Genomic DNA, 13,541 nt, shown 5'->3' with positions numbered 1-13,541 from the left:
CATGTTGACCGATAGACTGTCTATCTAGACACATGTAGATATATCCTATAATATGATTTTCTTATAGATGCACACAAATCTCCCTTGCAGAGCAATTAGACTGTTACCGGCCTTTAGCACACAATGTTTTCTGTATTTGCAAAGTTTAATTTTTTTGTTATTAATTTCCTGTGCATGGCTACAGTACCTATTGTTGTATTGACCTGTTTTTGTGTTTGTTGGCAGAGGGTTTGTTGGCCCAGGTGCTGTCCTGCTTTTAAAAATAGATTAGTTCTCTAGGGTGAGTGTGAAATTTCAATGTATGTACCATGAGTGTGAAGTGAGAGGACAAAAGGGTTTGTGCAATATGGTGAGCAGTTCTCTGTTCAACATTTTGTGGGCATTTTTTTTTCTTACCTCCAACAGTGTGTGTGTGTGTGTGTGTGTGTGTGTGTGTGTGTGTATAAAAATATTTAGTTTTTTGGTACTTATGTTAGTTGGGCGCCCACTATAGTTATTATGCTCCTACCCCCACTATCCATGTTGGCATGGCGTTGATTTTATATAGTGTGGCGAGGGGACGCAGAAAACTAGGCAAATAGCTTAGTGGGCGCCCAACTAACATAGAAGTACTGTTTTTAAAAAAAAAATTATTTTGGGACATGGGTAGATCACAGCAGATCTCCTAATTAGCTATATTTCTTGGCTGACATCTGTCCTCGTGTGTGGTGGTGGTGGGGGGGGGGGTTGATGTACTGGATTGTATTATGTAATAGTATGTTCATAAAAGCTTTGCTAAATGGACTTTCTAGAACTGCAATGTAATTGTGACTTTCTTGTCTCTTACAGGATATGCAGACACAGGTGCTTATTGGCGCTCTTGGTATACCTCATCTACTTTTGAAGATGACCTTGAACAACTGTACCTGCAGCTGGAGCCGCTGTACCTCAATCTCCATGCATTTGTACGCAGAAAATTGTATGAACGATATGGCGCAAAATACGTTAACTTGAAAGGCCCAATACCTGCCCATCTTCTGGGTGAGTATACTGACATATATACAAATACAAGTTGCACGGCAGCTTGTAACACGAGGATCTGCATGGTACGCATGCTTAGATCTAATTTTAGCAACCTCAAGATATGCAACATACTGTACAGTGACGTCAGACCACAAAATATGCTGACCTCAAACTTTTATTTTTTCTTTACAGGAAATATGTGGTCACAAACGTGGAACAATATCTATGATATGATGATTCCCTTCCCTGGCAAGACCAATGTAGATGTTACTTCCACCATGATCGAAAGGGTAAGCCTGTCATTCAGTGGGTTCATGAATTTCAGCAAGAGCATTGAATTTGAATGATTTATTTTGAGGTCTGATTACCACCAGGAATAATTGTAATCTTCCCTCTTTGTTGATTCCTCAATAGAAATGGAATGCAACATATATGTTCCAAGTTTCAGAGGAATTTTTCACATCACTGGGTCTGCTGGAGATGCCCCCTGCTTTCTGGGAAAAGTCTATGCTTGAAAAGCCAGCAGATGGGAGAGAAGTAGTGTGTCACGCCTCTGCGTGGGACTTTTATAACAGGAAAGATTTCAGGTGGGTCACTGGAGAAAGCTGTATATTATAGCTTTCAACGATCTTCAATCTTTTACAGTGCATTGAACAGGACCTGGGTTATCCGTTCACTGCCCCTGGACTCGCGAGCATCCCAGGTCAAACCCTGGTCAGGACCTTGGTTGAAGTCCCAGAACGTTTGACCGGGAGCAATCTTTCAGGACCCTTTCACCCTGACCAATTTCTTGGGTTGTTGTGCGTTCATGTGCAATATCCTGGGAAATATTTGTCAGTGTGAAAGGGGTATAATTTAGGGCAGTCCTACATTATGAAGGCCTAATAGAAAAACTACAAAACAGTGTACGTAGATTTCCCACTTTATGAACTGATATGAACCTTGTTGTTTTGTATTTGTTTCAATTAAATTAAACCTTTATGACTAACAGGATAAAGCAGTGCACTGTTGTTACTATGGAGCAATTATTCACGGTTCACCATGAGATGGGACATGTAGAATATTATCTGCAGTATAAAGACCAGCCAGTCACATTCCGACGGGGCGCAAATCCAGGATTCCATGAAGCCATAGGAGATGTTCTGTCTCTATCAGTGTCTACCCCACGCCACCTTCAAACCATTGGGCTGCTGGAAAAGATCACGGAGGATCCAGGTGACTGCTTTGTAATGCATAGTACAATTCTGGGTATTCATTACCCCATGTAAAATTTACTGCACTGGGTCTGTAAGGTTGGCTCTACTGATGCATGTGATAGTGGGCCTGATTCAGACCTATTAGCAAGGCTTCAACTTTTGCAGATGGACAAACCCATGGGGCACTGCAGGTGGGGCTAATGTAACATGCAGAGAGTTTGATTTGGGGGAGTTATTTTATTTTGTTTCTCTGCAGGGTAAATACTGGCTGCTTTATTTTTACACTAATTTAAATTTCCATTTGAACACACCCCACCCAAATCTAACTATCTTCACATGTTACATTTGCTCCACCTGCAGGGCAACATGGTTTATCTATTTGTAAAAAAAATGTAGCTCTGCTAACGGGTCTGAATTTGTCCCATTGTTTATTTTTGTAAGTCTTGTATCTTGTTTAACCATTAGGTTGAATCAATTGCTTGCAGTCCTTGTTTCTAGGGAAAATCCCACGAGCCGGACCAGCACAGCGCTCCCCCCCCCCCCCCCCCCCCCACCGTGTTCCCTGCCAGCTCTCCTGGGGGGCAGCTTATGCTGCCTGTGAGCCCTCCTTCTCCTCCACACATTCCTGCACAGGTAGGGAGGCTTCCATATCCCTGCCTTCTTCCAGCTCCCTTGGGCATTTGCCGGGGGGTTAAAAATCGCCGTCGGGGGCAGTGAGCCCCTGCGGCGTTGAATAGTGGGAGAGGGAACCCAGCAATTGTGTAGCGAATCCTAAACCAGATTTGCTGCACATTGCGTTTAAAAACATTGAATACTAGCCCATGAAAATACAACATTATGTTGTGAAATTGTATCCTGCAATTACAAAGCCAGGAACTATACAGAAAATGTCTATGTTTCAGGGCTGTGTTCCTCTGCTGGCTATTATTTTATATTTTTTATTTAATAAACTATCTTTTCAGGCAGGAATATACCTTAATTCAGTATGCCACAGAAACCTAAATATGTATTTAAAAATTGTTTTTTTTTTTCTGTATTATGTAACATGTAAAAAAATCTTCTATAAAGCACCTGGACCTCTTTACATTATTACTCAAATTCATGGTATCCATGCAAAGTTTTGTAAAGTGTTTTTATTTTCTTTTCATTTAATTCTCCCATTCTAGAAAGTGATATTAATTACCTCTTTAAGATGGCTTTAGAAAAGATTGCTTTCCTGCCTTTTGGCTACTTGATGGATCAGTGGCGGTGGAATGTATTCAATGGGCGTACTCCAATAAACAGATACAATTCTGACTGGTGGTATCTCAGGTAAGGCTTGCTTGGCAACAAAAGTTAGAAATCATCCAAAGAATAATGTGTAACCAGCTCTGATTCAGAAACCTTCACGGATGCACTATTACGGGGGTATTCAATCATGGCCGACCTTTACAATAGGGGGATATACTGGCCAGGACCAATTAAATCACGATAGTTTACGTCAGGGACTTTCCGCAGCAGATTTGGTTCTTTGAAAAGCTGAATCTGCATTGGTGGAAATGGGCGCTTAATTGTTGAATTGGGAGCCTTTTCTTCCCAATAAAAAAGGTGTGGAACAGAAAATCCATGTCTTTTGGAATGTCCTAGAAAAATATTGAATAGATCTAATGTGCATTTGTTCTATCATAGGCAAAAACTGATATTTCCAACTTTGTTCGATTATATACTTAGGCTCAATATGCTTACTATACAAACTGCAACACATAATACCTAAATGGACCTGGTCAAGGATTGTGTAGATCAGCCTATACACATCTTTTGTTGCCCAAGATTAACAGGAAAGCGGAAATAAACTATATCCCAAACAGTCTTATATCTTTATGTACACTATTACAAATGATGGTATGGAATACATGGGGATGCCTGCACTTAGATCAGACAACAGCATCCCGATTGATCCAACAGGGGTCCAGTAAGTATAATAGTCTTTCCCCTGCCCATCCTACATTCTAACCCATATCTTGACCCCAATATTTATGGCTGGGCAGAACCGGCAGGGGTGCCAGCATCTGCAAGTGCATACACACTTGCCATTGTTGCCAAATGATGGCGCGCAGGCTTCTGCACGATGGCCCTAGTTAGCAATCCGCTCCAATGTCTGTGCATGCGCAGAAGATGGAGGGGTCATTATCGATATGCGGGGCCGCGCATCGGATGCAGTATACAGACTGGGCAATTTAAAATTCGCATTATTGCTGCAAAGGACTAAAACTAGCGTTATCGTTCATTTTATCAAAGTATGCACATGGATTTAGTTGCGTTGGGTCGAACAAGAGCTAGATATGTGTTTAGAGAAAATCTATTGCTGAACTAAGACGGATTGAGTGTAATAATAGTACTAAATTAATGGGGATTGAAATGGGGATTTTTTTTTTTATTAATGTGAAACTTTTACCTATTTCAGAACTAAGTATCAAGGTATTTGTCCTCCTGTCCCACGTGATGACTCACAGTTTGACCCTGGAGCAAAATTTCATATTCCAGGCAACACCCCCTACATAAGGCAAGTTAATGTCTGTACTCTACTACAGGGCGTAACACTGGGAGGCAAAGGAGTCATCTGCCGCCGGGCGAAACCAAGTGGGCACTTCTCCTCTGCAAGTTTGAATCGGTTAATTTGAAAGCTGTCAATATCGCTTCTGTGGCTGCCTCCTCCTCCTAGCAGGACCATAGACTAATATACAGGAATTTGTATTGTTTGCAGCACTAACTTCAATATTTGATTTTATTTCTAGGCTTTTAAATGTCTGCTTATTGCAAAAGTATTCAACAAAAAGATAGGAAGCCCAGTGTACATGTGATAACACCCAAACCTCTGATGCATTGATGCAGAACTAGGCATAATAGTAGCAGAAACATTTTGCGGTCAGGGGCACAAATAAAGATATTCTAGTAGAGAATGAATGGGAAGAAAATGCTTTATAGGTACATTAAATGTCATCATGTAAGACCTATACCTATGATGTGCATCGCACCCTAGTCACTACGCACACGCACACACACATCTCTTACACAACTTTTTACCAGAGCAAATGGCAACGTTTTTGTCAAGTCAGCTGCTATTTTAGGAAGTCTCCTGACGTTTAGGGAGTCTACCTGACTCCACGAAGAGTCTAGCATATCTTCATAATTGAAGGCTGCGTACACACTAAAGCCCTGTACACACGGTGAGATATTGGCTAATGGCCAATTTTGACTATGCCCTTACAACTAAGCAATTTTGAGTAGATGCACATGAGATTTTGACTAAGCAATTTTGTCTAATGATAGTTTATGATCTAGTCAAAATTGCCTTGCCTGCACAGTCAATCTATGCTAGACAATATTGACTAAGCAGGAGAGAAAAAAAATGAAATTAAATTTTAGCTAACCTTCTATGAGATTTTGACGGTTTAGTGAAAATGTCCTGCCAAAATCTGTGTACACCCCTTAAGATGATGGCAAGCTAGCCATTGGACGGGGTTATTTTGTTTGCCTCACATTGTGCCAGATTGCCTGTACATGCTTTTGGGAGCATTTATCAACAAGTTTTAGCTATTTAAACTGAGTATGAAAAATGGTGCTTAAACTGTCATGCTTAAAAATTATAGTTGAGAGCTGAATGGCTGGAGCACTATTTTCATACACCGTGAGTTTTAAAAGCTAAATGGGTCCCTAAGCAATGTGCTGAATGACCTCCCGTTCCATCCTTCATTGAAGTCCAGCACGTTTCACATTATCTTTTCCGATTGACTCTGCAGTATGCACTACCAGAAGATGTACTCTGGATTACATGCTTCTGTGGGTCACAGATTGGACAATCTGCGTGATTGGTCGTTCCAATAAGGCAAATCCGCTGATATAGTCCTTAGTGTATACCCACCCTTACCCATGTTATGTAGCTGTTATGTTTTTAGGGAATAAAATAAAGAGGAGCAGTTATTACTGAGCACCTTGGCTCAGGCATAGCAGTACAAATCCACTGTTTCAGAAATAGGAAAGTATAAACTGAAATCAAATGTCTTGTGATCAGTGGCAGATTTTACCTATGGGTAAATCCAGTAGTCCATGAGACTGCTCTAGCTTCACTGTGACTGGCAGGGGCATCTTATTGGATTGCATCTACCTGTCAGTCACCCACATGACAGGCAGTCCCATTCAGTTGTGTTTTCTCCCTCTGGGGCTGCCAGTCCGGGCTGGGAAAGTCTTATCCTGTAGCCCTAGCCAGCTTCTATGGGCTGCCTTCCATAAAAACCAAACTTTTGGGCTTGCACCGTACGGTCGCCCACTACTGCAAATGAACCTGGACTGGCATCTGTCAATTACATTATACTCATGCCGGACCTGACAGTGCAGCGGACACATGGTGAGGCTCACCGCTGTGTACAATCCTTTCATGACTGTTCTTACATTTTCTTGAACTATTATCGGATGTCAGATGACCTGATCCCACTTAATCCCACTAAAATACCTGGCCTATAAATTCTAAATATGACCATATATGTGATATAAATTCCTCCCATCTGAGATTGTGATCTCTTCTCTTCTGTATTTCAGATATTTTGTGAGTTTTGTGCTGCAATTCCAGTTCCACAAGGCACTCTGCAAAGCCGCTAACCACACTGGCTCTCTGCACACATGTGATATTTATCGGTCAAAGGAGGCAGGCAAAGTGCTTGAGTAAGTATTCATTTTAGCAGGATAATGGAACTTGTGCCTCTTCCCCCATTATAGACTACCTCCTTCTAATCCCTTTCTCACAGATTAGAGGTTTTCCTTGATACCAAATTGCCTGTGGTTTAATTACTGTAAATATTGATAGTGTAAACTGATGTTATTACCACTTTCAATGGCCATATATAGTTAAATCTGGGTCTGACCACCAGGTGGCTGGATCTATGTACATGTTTGATTCAATAAGCAAGCCAACTGTTGACCACATACAATCAGATGTGGTCATTGTTTAGGGGGTATTCAATCCCGGGTGGAATTTTCGTCATGTGAAAAATCTGCAATTTTCACTCTTTTGGGGAAAATTCGATTCGCCCTGTTCAATCCCAGTGCTGATTTTTCACCCGGACGAAAAAGCCAGCATCGACAAAAAAACAGCAAATCTGCAAAATTGACGCAAATTCACATGATTTTGGCGAATTCCCCGCCATTTACGCCTAGCTGATTCCGCGCTCCCCCTAAAAAGTGAAATGGCATGGGAGAAAATTTGCTTAAACTGCTGGTGAAAAACTTTGTCAAAATTGAATGTGAGCCTTAGGGGTAATTTTACTAAAGCTTTGTAAAGTGGTGCTTTACCCATCAGATTTGGTTTATCATTTTCTATGCTGCAATAGAGAAATTATAGCTATAGAATAAGCAACATCATAACTTTTCACTTCTAGAAGCTTTAGACCCCTGAGTTCACACAGTACCCTTTCATGTGGCTACAGGCAGGTTTCAAAAAAATAAAAAAAAAATATGGCATTACATGACCGTTCATTCCCATCCCAGTGTAAATTTTGCACATGTTTGAACCACTGCTTTACAATATAGGAAGAGCTAGATCACCAGCATCTGGAGATATGTCCAAGTGCCAGCGCCAACCTGGGAATTACCCAGGTAATGGTGTGACAGGGTCTTAACCAGATTGAAGCAGTGGTCCAAATCTTGGGTAAAACTTGGGAATTTGAGAACCTACAGTATGTAAAACCCCTTTCATACCAAACTCCTTTCTCAGGACCCTAGACATTATTTACAGGTTTCCTCACAGAATCACAAGTGAAATAATTAGCTCCATCTGTGGTTGTTCTAAAATGTATTAGTGAGTAATGAATTAAACTGTACACCTCAGGGACGTGCAGTCAGGGGAGGCAGGGGAGGCAGTGCCTCCCCTGTCATTAATGATTTAAATTATACAAAGCTGATACTTATGACATATATTCTGCGTTATAAGTACCTTCTTTATATTAATCTATTAATTCTCATTGTTTAAATCGATTTCAGAGGCACCTGAAGTGGTGCCTCCAGCTGCCCCTTACAAAAAGCTGGAAGAAGGAGGCGGGGAGGGGGCAGTGACATGCGGATGGCTGTAAAATCCCATTTAAAAATCAAGCGAAAGCGGCACCACTACAAGTGCCGCAGTGACAGGATATTGCTTTCAGCCAATCTGAAAGCATGCCCTGTCACTGAAGTCATCAGAATGGCCGATCCTCCCGCCCGCCCAGCCGTCAGCACCCACCCTGCATTGCACCGTCCGTCACCCACCTCCGGCAGCCGGCAGCAGCATAAACCCCAGCCATTAAAGGGGGAGAAAAACGGTACCAGCGGGCCTGGACAGTCGGGGCCCGGGAATGGCTACCTGCACCCGGAGACTGGATGCCTTCCTGACGATTGCCGGGTTTCTGAGCGCCGGGAGGATGCGCAGCTGCTGCATCATCTCCTTCCTGGGTGCACTTATTGAGGCGTCCGGGCTGGAGCACTGCTGCCTGCAGAGGCTGTTCCAGCATACGCGGAGCTCCAAGCGTGGAGAGGGAAGAGAGGAGAGTCTGAGAGCTGGCAGCAGTGTTTTCTGAAGCCATCCCCCGCCTGGCATGGCGGCCCTGCAGGACATGGTGGAGAGACTGTATTCCGGGCTGATGAGGAAGGTCTTCTCCTGTCTATGAACCTGTGTGTCAGCACCATGTCAGAGGAGCTGCAGGCCTGAGGAGGACAGGGTGAGTAAGTACTCATCATACTCAACTCAGCCAGCCATAACCCCTATGACAACAAGCATGTAACTCCCATGGCAACAAGCATGTAACTCCCATGGCAACAAGCATGTAACTCCCATGGCAACAAGCATGTAACTGCCATGGCAACAAGAATATAACCCCCATGGCAACAAGAATGTAACCCCCATAGCAACACGCATGTAACCCCCATGGCAACGCGCATGTATCCCCCATGGTAATGAGCATTTAAACCCCATGCAAACAAGCATGTATGACAGTAAGTCCTACTAGAGGCATTCCTTTTAAGCAACACTAGTGGGGGCATTAGGCGTTTACACCGCACTGCAGGGGGTATTATGCCTCTGCACCACACTGCAGGGAGCATTATGCATTTAAGCATCACTAAAATTCCATGAAGGGGCCCAAAATGTATTATTGCACCACCACTGGGAGAAAGTCAAAGCTGCCTTGCGAAGCACATATTGTTTAGCGGTGTGCGACTGTTTGATTGTGCGATTGTTGCTTTGTATTGATTTACCTAGCGCGTCTCCCCTGCAGCCCTTGTGAGGGTAGCAGAAGACTAATGGGGCATACACACGGGGCGAATTCAGCCCCTTTTCTAAACAATCTGACTAGTTTGCTTAGAAAAGGAGCATGGATTGCTCAGTGTGTATGCCCAGCAGCGAGGGTGATGCGCGGTCCCACGCATCATTATCGCCTGAAAGGTAAGCCAGTGTTTGCACTGGCTTTCCTACATCAAGCGGGGCTTGACCTATAAAAACAATAGGCAAAGCTCCACTCAGCACAGAGCATTGCGGGTGTACTGCGATGTGTGCTGAGCGATCGTGCTGAAGAATGTTGCACAGCGTCCCAGCACCAATGGCCCGTGTGTTTGTGGCTTAACTGTTACCAGACGTTTACTGCATAGTGCATATACTTATATAGTGTGTGTGTGTGTATTACAACATCTAATCCCAGCTGCCTGCTTGATAAACATGTGGCTGCGAGGCACTTATTATATGAAAACAGTTATCCCTCTATGGCAGGTATTCAATGCGGCCGGCGAGGGGGTTAAACAGCGAGGATTGCAGAAAACCAGCGATCCTCGCTGTTTAACCCCCACGCCGGGCGCTCGCTCTATTCAACGTTCTGGGGAAATCCTCGCCGTCACAGGACGGCGAGAATTCCCCAAAACAGCGAGACCCGCGGCTAATGCAGAAAACTCGCTGTATTTAGCCGCGAGTCTCGCTGCTTCTGGAGCCGCATACGCTAATTCCCCCTCGTTTAAAAAATGGAGCGAGGGGGAATTGGCGTATGAGGGGGCTGCGTTGAATACTGAGGGTGAGTGGTGACAGCGAGCAGGAAGCCCTGCTCGCTGTCGCCACTTGCCCACAGCATTGAATACCTGCCTATGACCGCAGCTCTCCACTAAATGCAGGATTTTTTTCAGGAGAAGATCGTGTTTCTATAATATCTGATATATCTGATATATAAATAACTAAAATAATTAAAATTCTCAGGCTAAATAATTTTTCAGATATATCGATTATAATATTGTGCCACAACCGGGTCATATATAAAATACCTGGACCACATGAATCCAATATATGGCTCCACAACACTAATATGTTGAACAGTTCCCACACAGTGGTGATACTGTTACCATTCTAATAAGATACAAACTATAAATCGAGCTGAGGTGAAATTTTATAACTAACGACTGCAACAAAGTTTCCTGTGAGAAGCCTGTGTAGTGCTCTATATGCACACCGCCTGTCTTTCTGTGAGACTTCTGACACATTAATAATAACTACTACTAATAATTAAAGTACAGTATATAATGTCATAGCAGTTTATATATAAAGACTCAAATACACAGTTAGATACGAATAAGATGAGTGTCAGCCTTTTTTGAATAAGTGAACTGCCTGCTTGCCATCTATTTTTAATACAACTTATTTATTTTTTTAATTTCGTTCTCTTAGTCACTATTGTTTCTTTTATTTACAGTACTTCTCAGTTTTATTCTATTGTAATAGGTGCACCATGTACATGACCACTTTTCTTCTTCTATACTTTCTCTGTATAATTTTTTCCTATTGGTATCACACCTCCGCATTACAATGGCCTTATAGGCATGTATAACAAATAGGGTGTCCTCTGTAACGACATATGATGTATCGTGCAATTGGCACCACCCCTCTCTTTGCCAAGAAACCACTGGCAGCAAGTAATTCGAAGCCTTACTGTGGGGCATAATTAGCAAGGGTAATTTTTGTGTGTGGGACATAAAAAGGTGTCAGCAGCATAATGTGCAAATGGGCATTACTGTATGTGGTGTCATTGGCATTAAGGTGTGTGGCATATTGTGTCATTGGCATTACAGTGTGTGGCGTAATATGCAATGGGCATCAGTAGCATGGTATAACATGTAATGGACATTATGGTGTGTGGCATAATGTGACTATGCCTCTATATTGTTATGTAGCCACTCCCCCAGTTGCGTGTGATGGCACCCTCTCATGACACTTGACCACGACCATTTTTGGTACCACGTAAGAAAAAAAATCTGCTTGCACCACTGCTTACAAATCAGTGCCTCACCAGCCACTGACCTCACCGCACGTCACTGGTACACCTGCCAAGTGACCTGGAAAATGTGAACTGTTTGGGGTCCAGAGGACCGAGTTTTAGAACCACTTGGGTATTCTATGTCTGAAGTAAATTCAACACTAGTACTCCCTTATATTGTGTGTGTCTATATAGATAGATAGATAGATAATAAGCAGAGTTTGTGCCGCACCTTATTTCTATTTTTTCTATCACAATTCTGCTAACTTAATATTGTAATTGTGTGACGTCATGAAATTATCTGTCTCCGAACAAAACGATATAGCATTAATACAAACTATCACCTCTGGACAGATCTACAGAATCCTTGTGGTAACTAATTAATAAAATGTAATATACTTATCTCAAGTTTAGCATCCCATTTATAATGATCTCTCCTGATCCTTTCAGGAATGTACTTCGTTCAGGTTCTTCAAAAACTTGGCAGGTGGTCCTGAAAGAGATGACTGGTACAGACAAAATGGACGTCGGGCCCCTGCTGGAGTATTTCCAGCCTGTTACAGACTGGTTGATAGAACAAAACCAAAAAAATGGAGAAACACTTGGTTGGCCAGATTTTGCATGGACACCACCCATTCCTGATGGATACCCAGGAGACATTAGTAAGATACATTATCCATTAATTTCTCAATCCTGTACTGTAGGTTTAAGGAGGAGTGTATGGTAGTTCTGTATGTACAGTAACTCTATAGTATATACTTTCAAAAAGTTGCTGATTTCAGTGGAAAATATAAAATATTGAAAAACAAATATGGGTACTTGTGAATTATCACGGCGCCTGGCTACGCTACGTTTTCAACGTACATAAGGTATGTTGTCAGCATAGCCGGCGCCGTGATAATACAGTTTTGGATTGTGTGTGTTTTTAGTGCTTTATACTTACCCTCCTCCACCGATGTACCCGGTGGCAGCGTTCAGTCCCCGGCAGTCACTCCCCGGCGCATGTACAATGTACGTAATTCAGCCTAGTGCCGCTGGGGGAGCATCACATGGTTTCCCTGCTCCCCCAGCGGCAATACGCTAATTGTCGGCTGCGAGTGCCGGAGGACGGGGACTGAACGCTGGCGCCAGGGAGTGACTGCCGGAGGAGGGGGACTGAACGCTGCCGCCGGACACATCGGGGGATCGTGATGGAGGAGGGTAAGTATAAAACACACACACACACCTTTCCCCCACTAATAACATCATTGTATCCCCACTATCCACGTCATACCCGCCAGTATCCACGTGGGCGTTGAGTTAATTTTATAAAGTGTGGCGAGCTCAGTGAGGGGACGCGTATCCGCGTCCCCTCGCGGGGCTTGCCACGATTCTCTGCGCTCGTCACATTTTATAAAATTAACTCCACGCCCATGTGGATAGTGGGGATATGAAGCATTGTGTATCATCACAGCTCACCATAACAAGTTACGTAGTTTACGTAGCCAACATAGTGGTGTATTGGTATCCTCAATACACCACTACGTAATGGGCGCCGTGATAATACACAAGTACCCAATTATGTATATAACTCTGTATGACTTTATGATGATACATATGCTGTCTGAGCACACACTGCCATCACTAACATTACCAGTAGCCACACACTGCACAGCTTTAGTGACCTTCCTCAATCATCCCTAAAGCTGGGTACACACCTGGTTGACCTGTTGGCCGATCCGCTAAACTAACAATTGGTTAGTCCACACAAACTTGGCAATTGTCCACTAGATGACCTTGCAATTGGACTGGCATTTAAATGTCCCTGCAGTCAGCAAAGTGCTACTGTCATTTTACAGTCTGTGTCTGTAAAATGTCAGGCGCTGATCAAGTAAAAAGAAACAACCATAGTATGTAGAATGACCATGATGCCTTTAGAATGAAGCTGGGTATAGACTGGGCGCTATTTTGAACAATCTTGGCGATTTCTGACAGGTCAGAATGGCAAAATCAAAACATTATCCAGTATTCATGCACAGTATCACTGACTTGGCCCGCTCCCAGATGCCGTCAG

General features: G+C 43.1%; 1 protein-coding gene across 2 annotated transcripts in view; it reads left to right on the top strand.

The window, feature by feature from the left end:
* The window catches only part of ACE (angiotensin I converting enzyme), a 102,609-nt gene that overhangs the window by 28,609 nt on the left and 60,459 nt on the right, over window positions 1-13,541 (top strand). For both annotated transcript variants that reach the window (XM_083147480.1, XM_083147479.1), the window contains exons 5-12: window positions 829-1,020; window positions 1,195-1,292; window positions 1,417-1,589; window positions 1,994-2,217; window positions 3,365-3,509; window positions 4,642-4,740; window positions 6,774-6,896; window positions 11,939-12,150. In XM_083147480.1, coding sequence (XP_083003606.1) covers window positions 829-1,020; window positions 1,195-1,292; window positions 1,417-1,589; window positions 1,994-2,217; window positions 3,365-3,509; window positions 4,642-4,740; window positions 6,774-6,896; window positions 11,939-12,150 — 1,266 coding nt within the window. The remainder of the gene's footprint in view (window positions 1-828; window positions 1,021-1,194; window positions 1,293-1,416; window positions 1,590-1,993; window positions 2,218-3,364; window positions 3,510-4,641; window positions 4,741-6,773; window positions 6,897-11,938; window positions 12,151-13,541) is intronic.

The sequence above is a fragment of the Crinia signifera genome, chromosome 6, assembly GCF_055691185.1.
Source record: "Crinia signifera chromosome 6, ASM5569118v1, whole genome shotgun sequence".
In the NCBI taxonomy this organism is placed as follows: Eukaryota; Metazoa; Chordata; class Amphibia; order Anura; family Myobatrachidae; genus Crinia; species Crinia signifera.
Note: the sequence above shows the minus strand (reverse complement) of the source record. Positions and strands in the feature narration are given on the sequence as shown.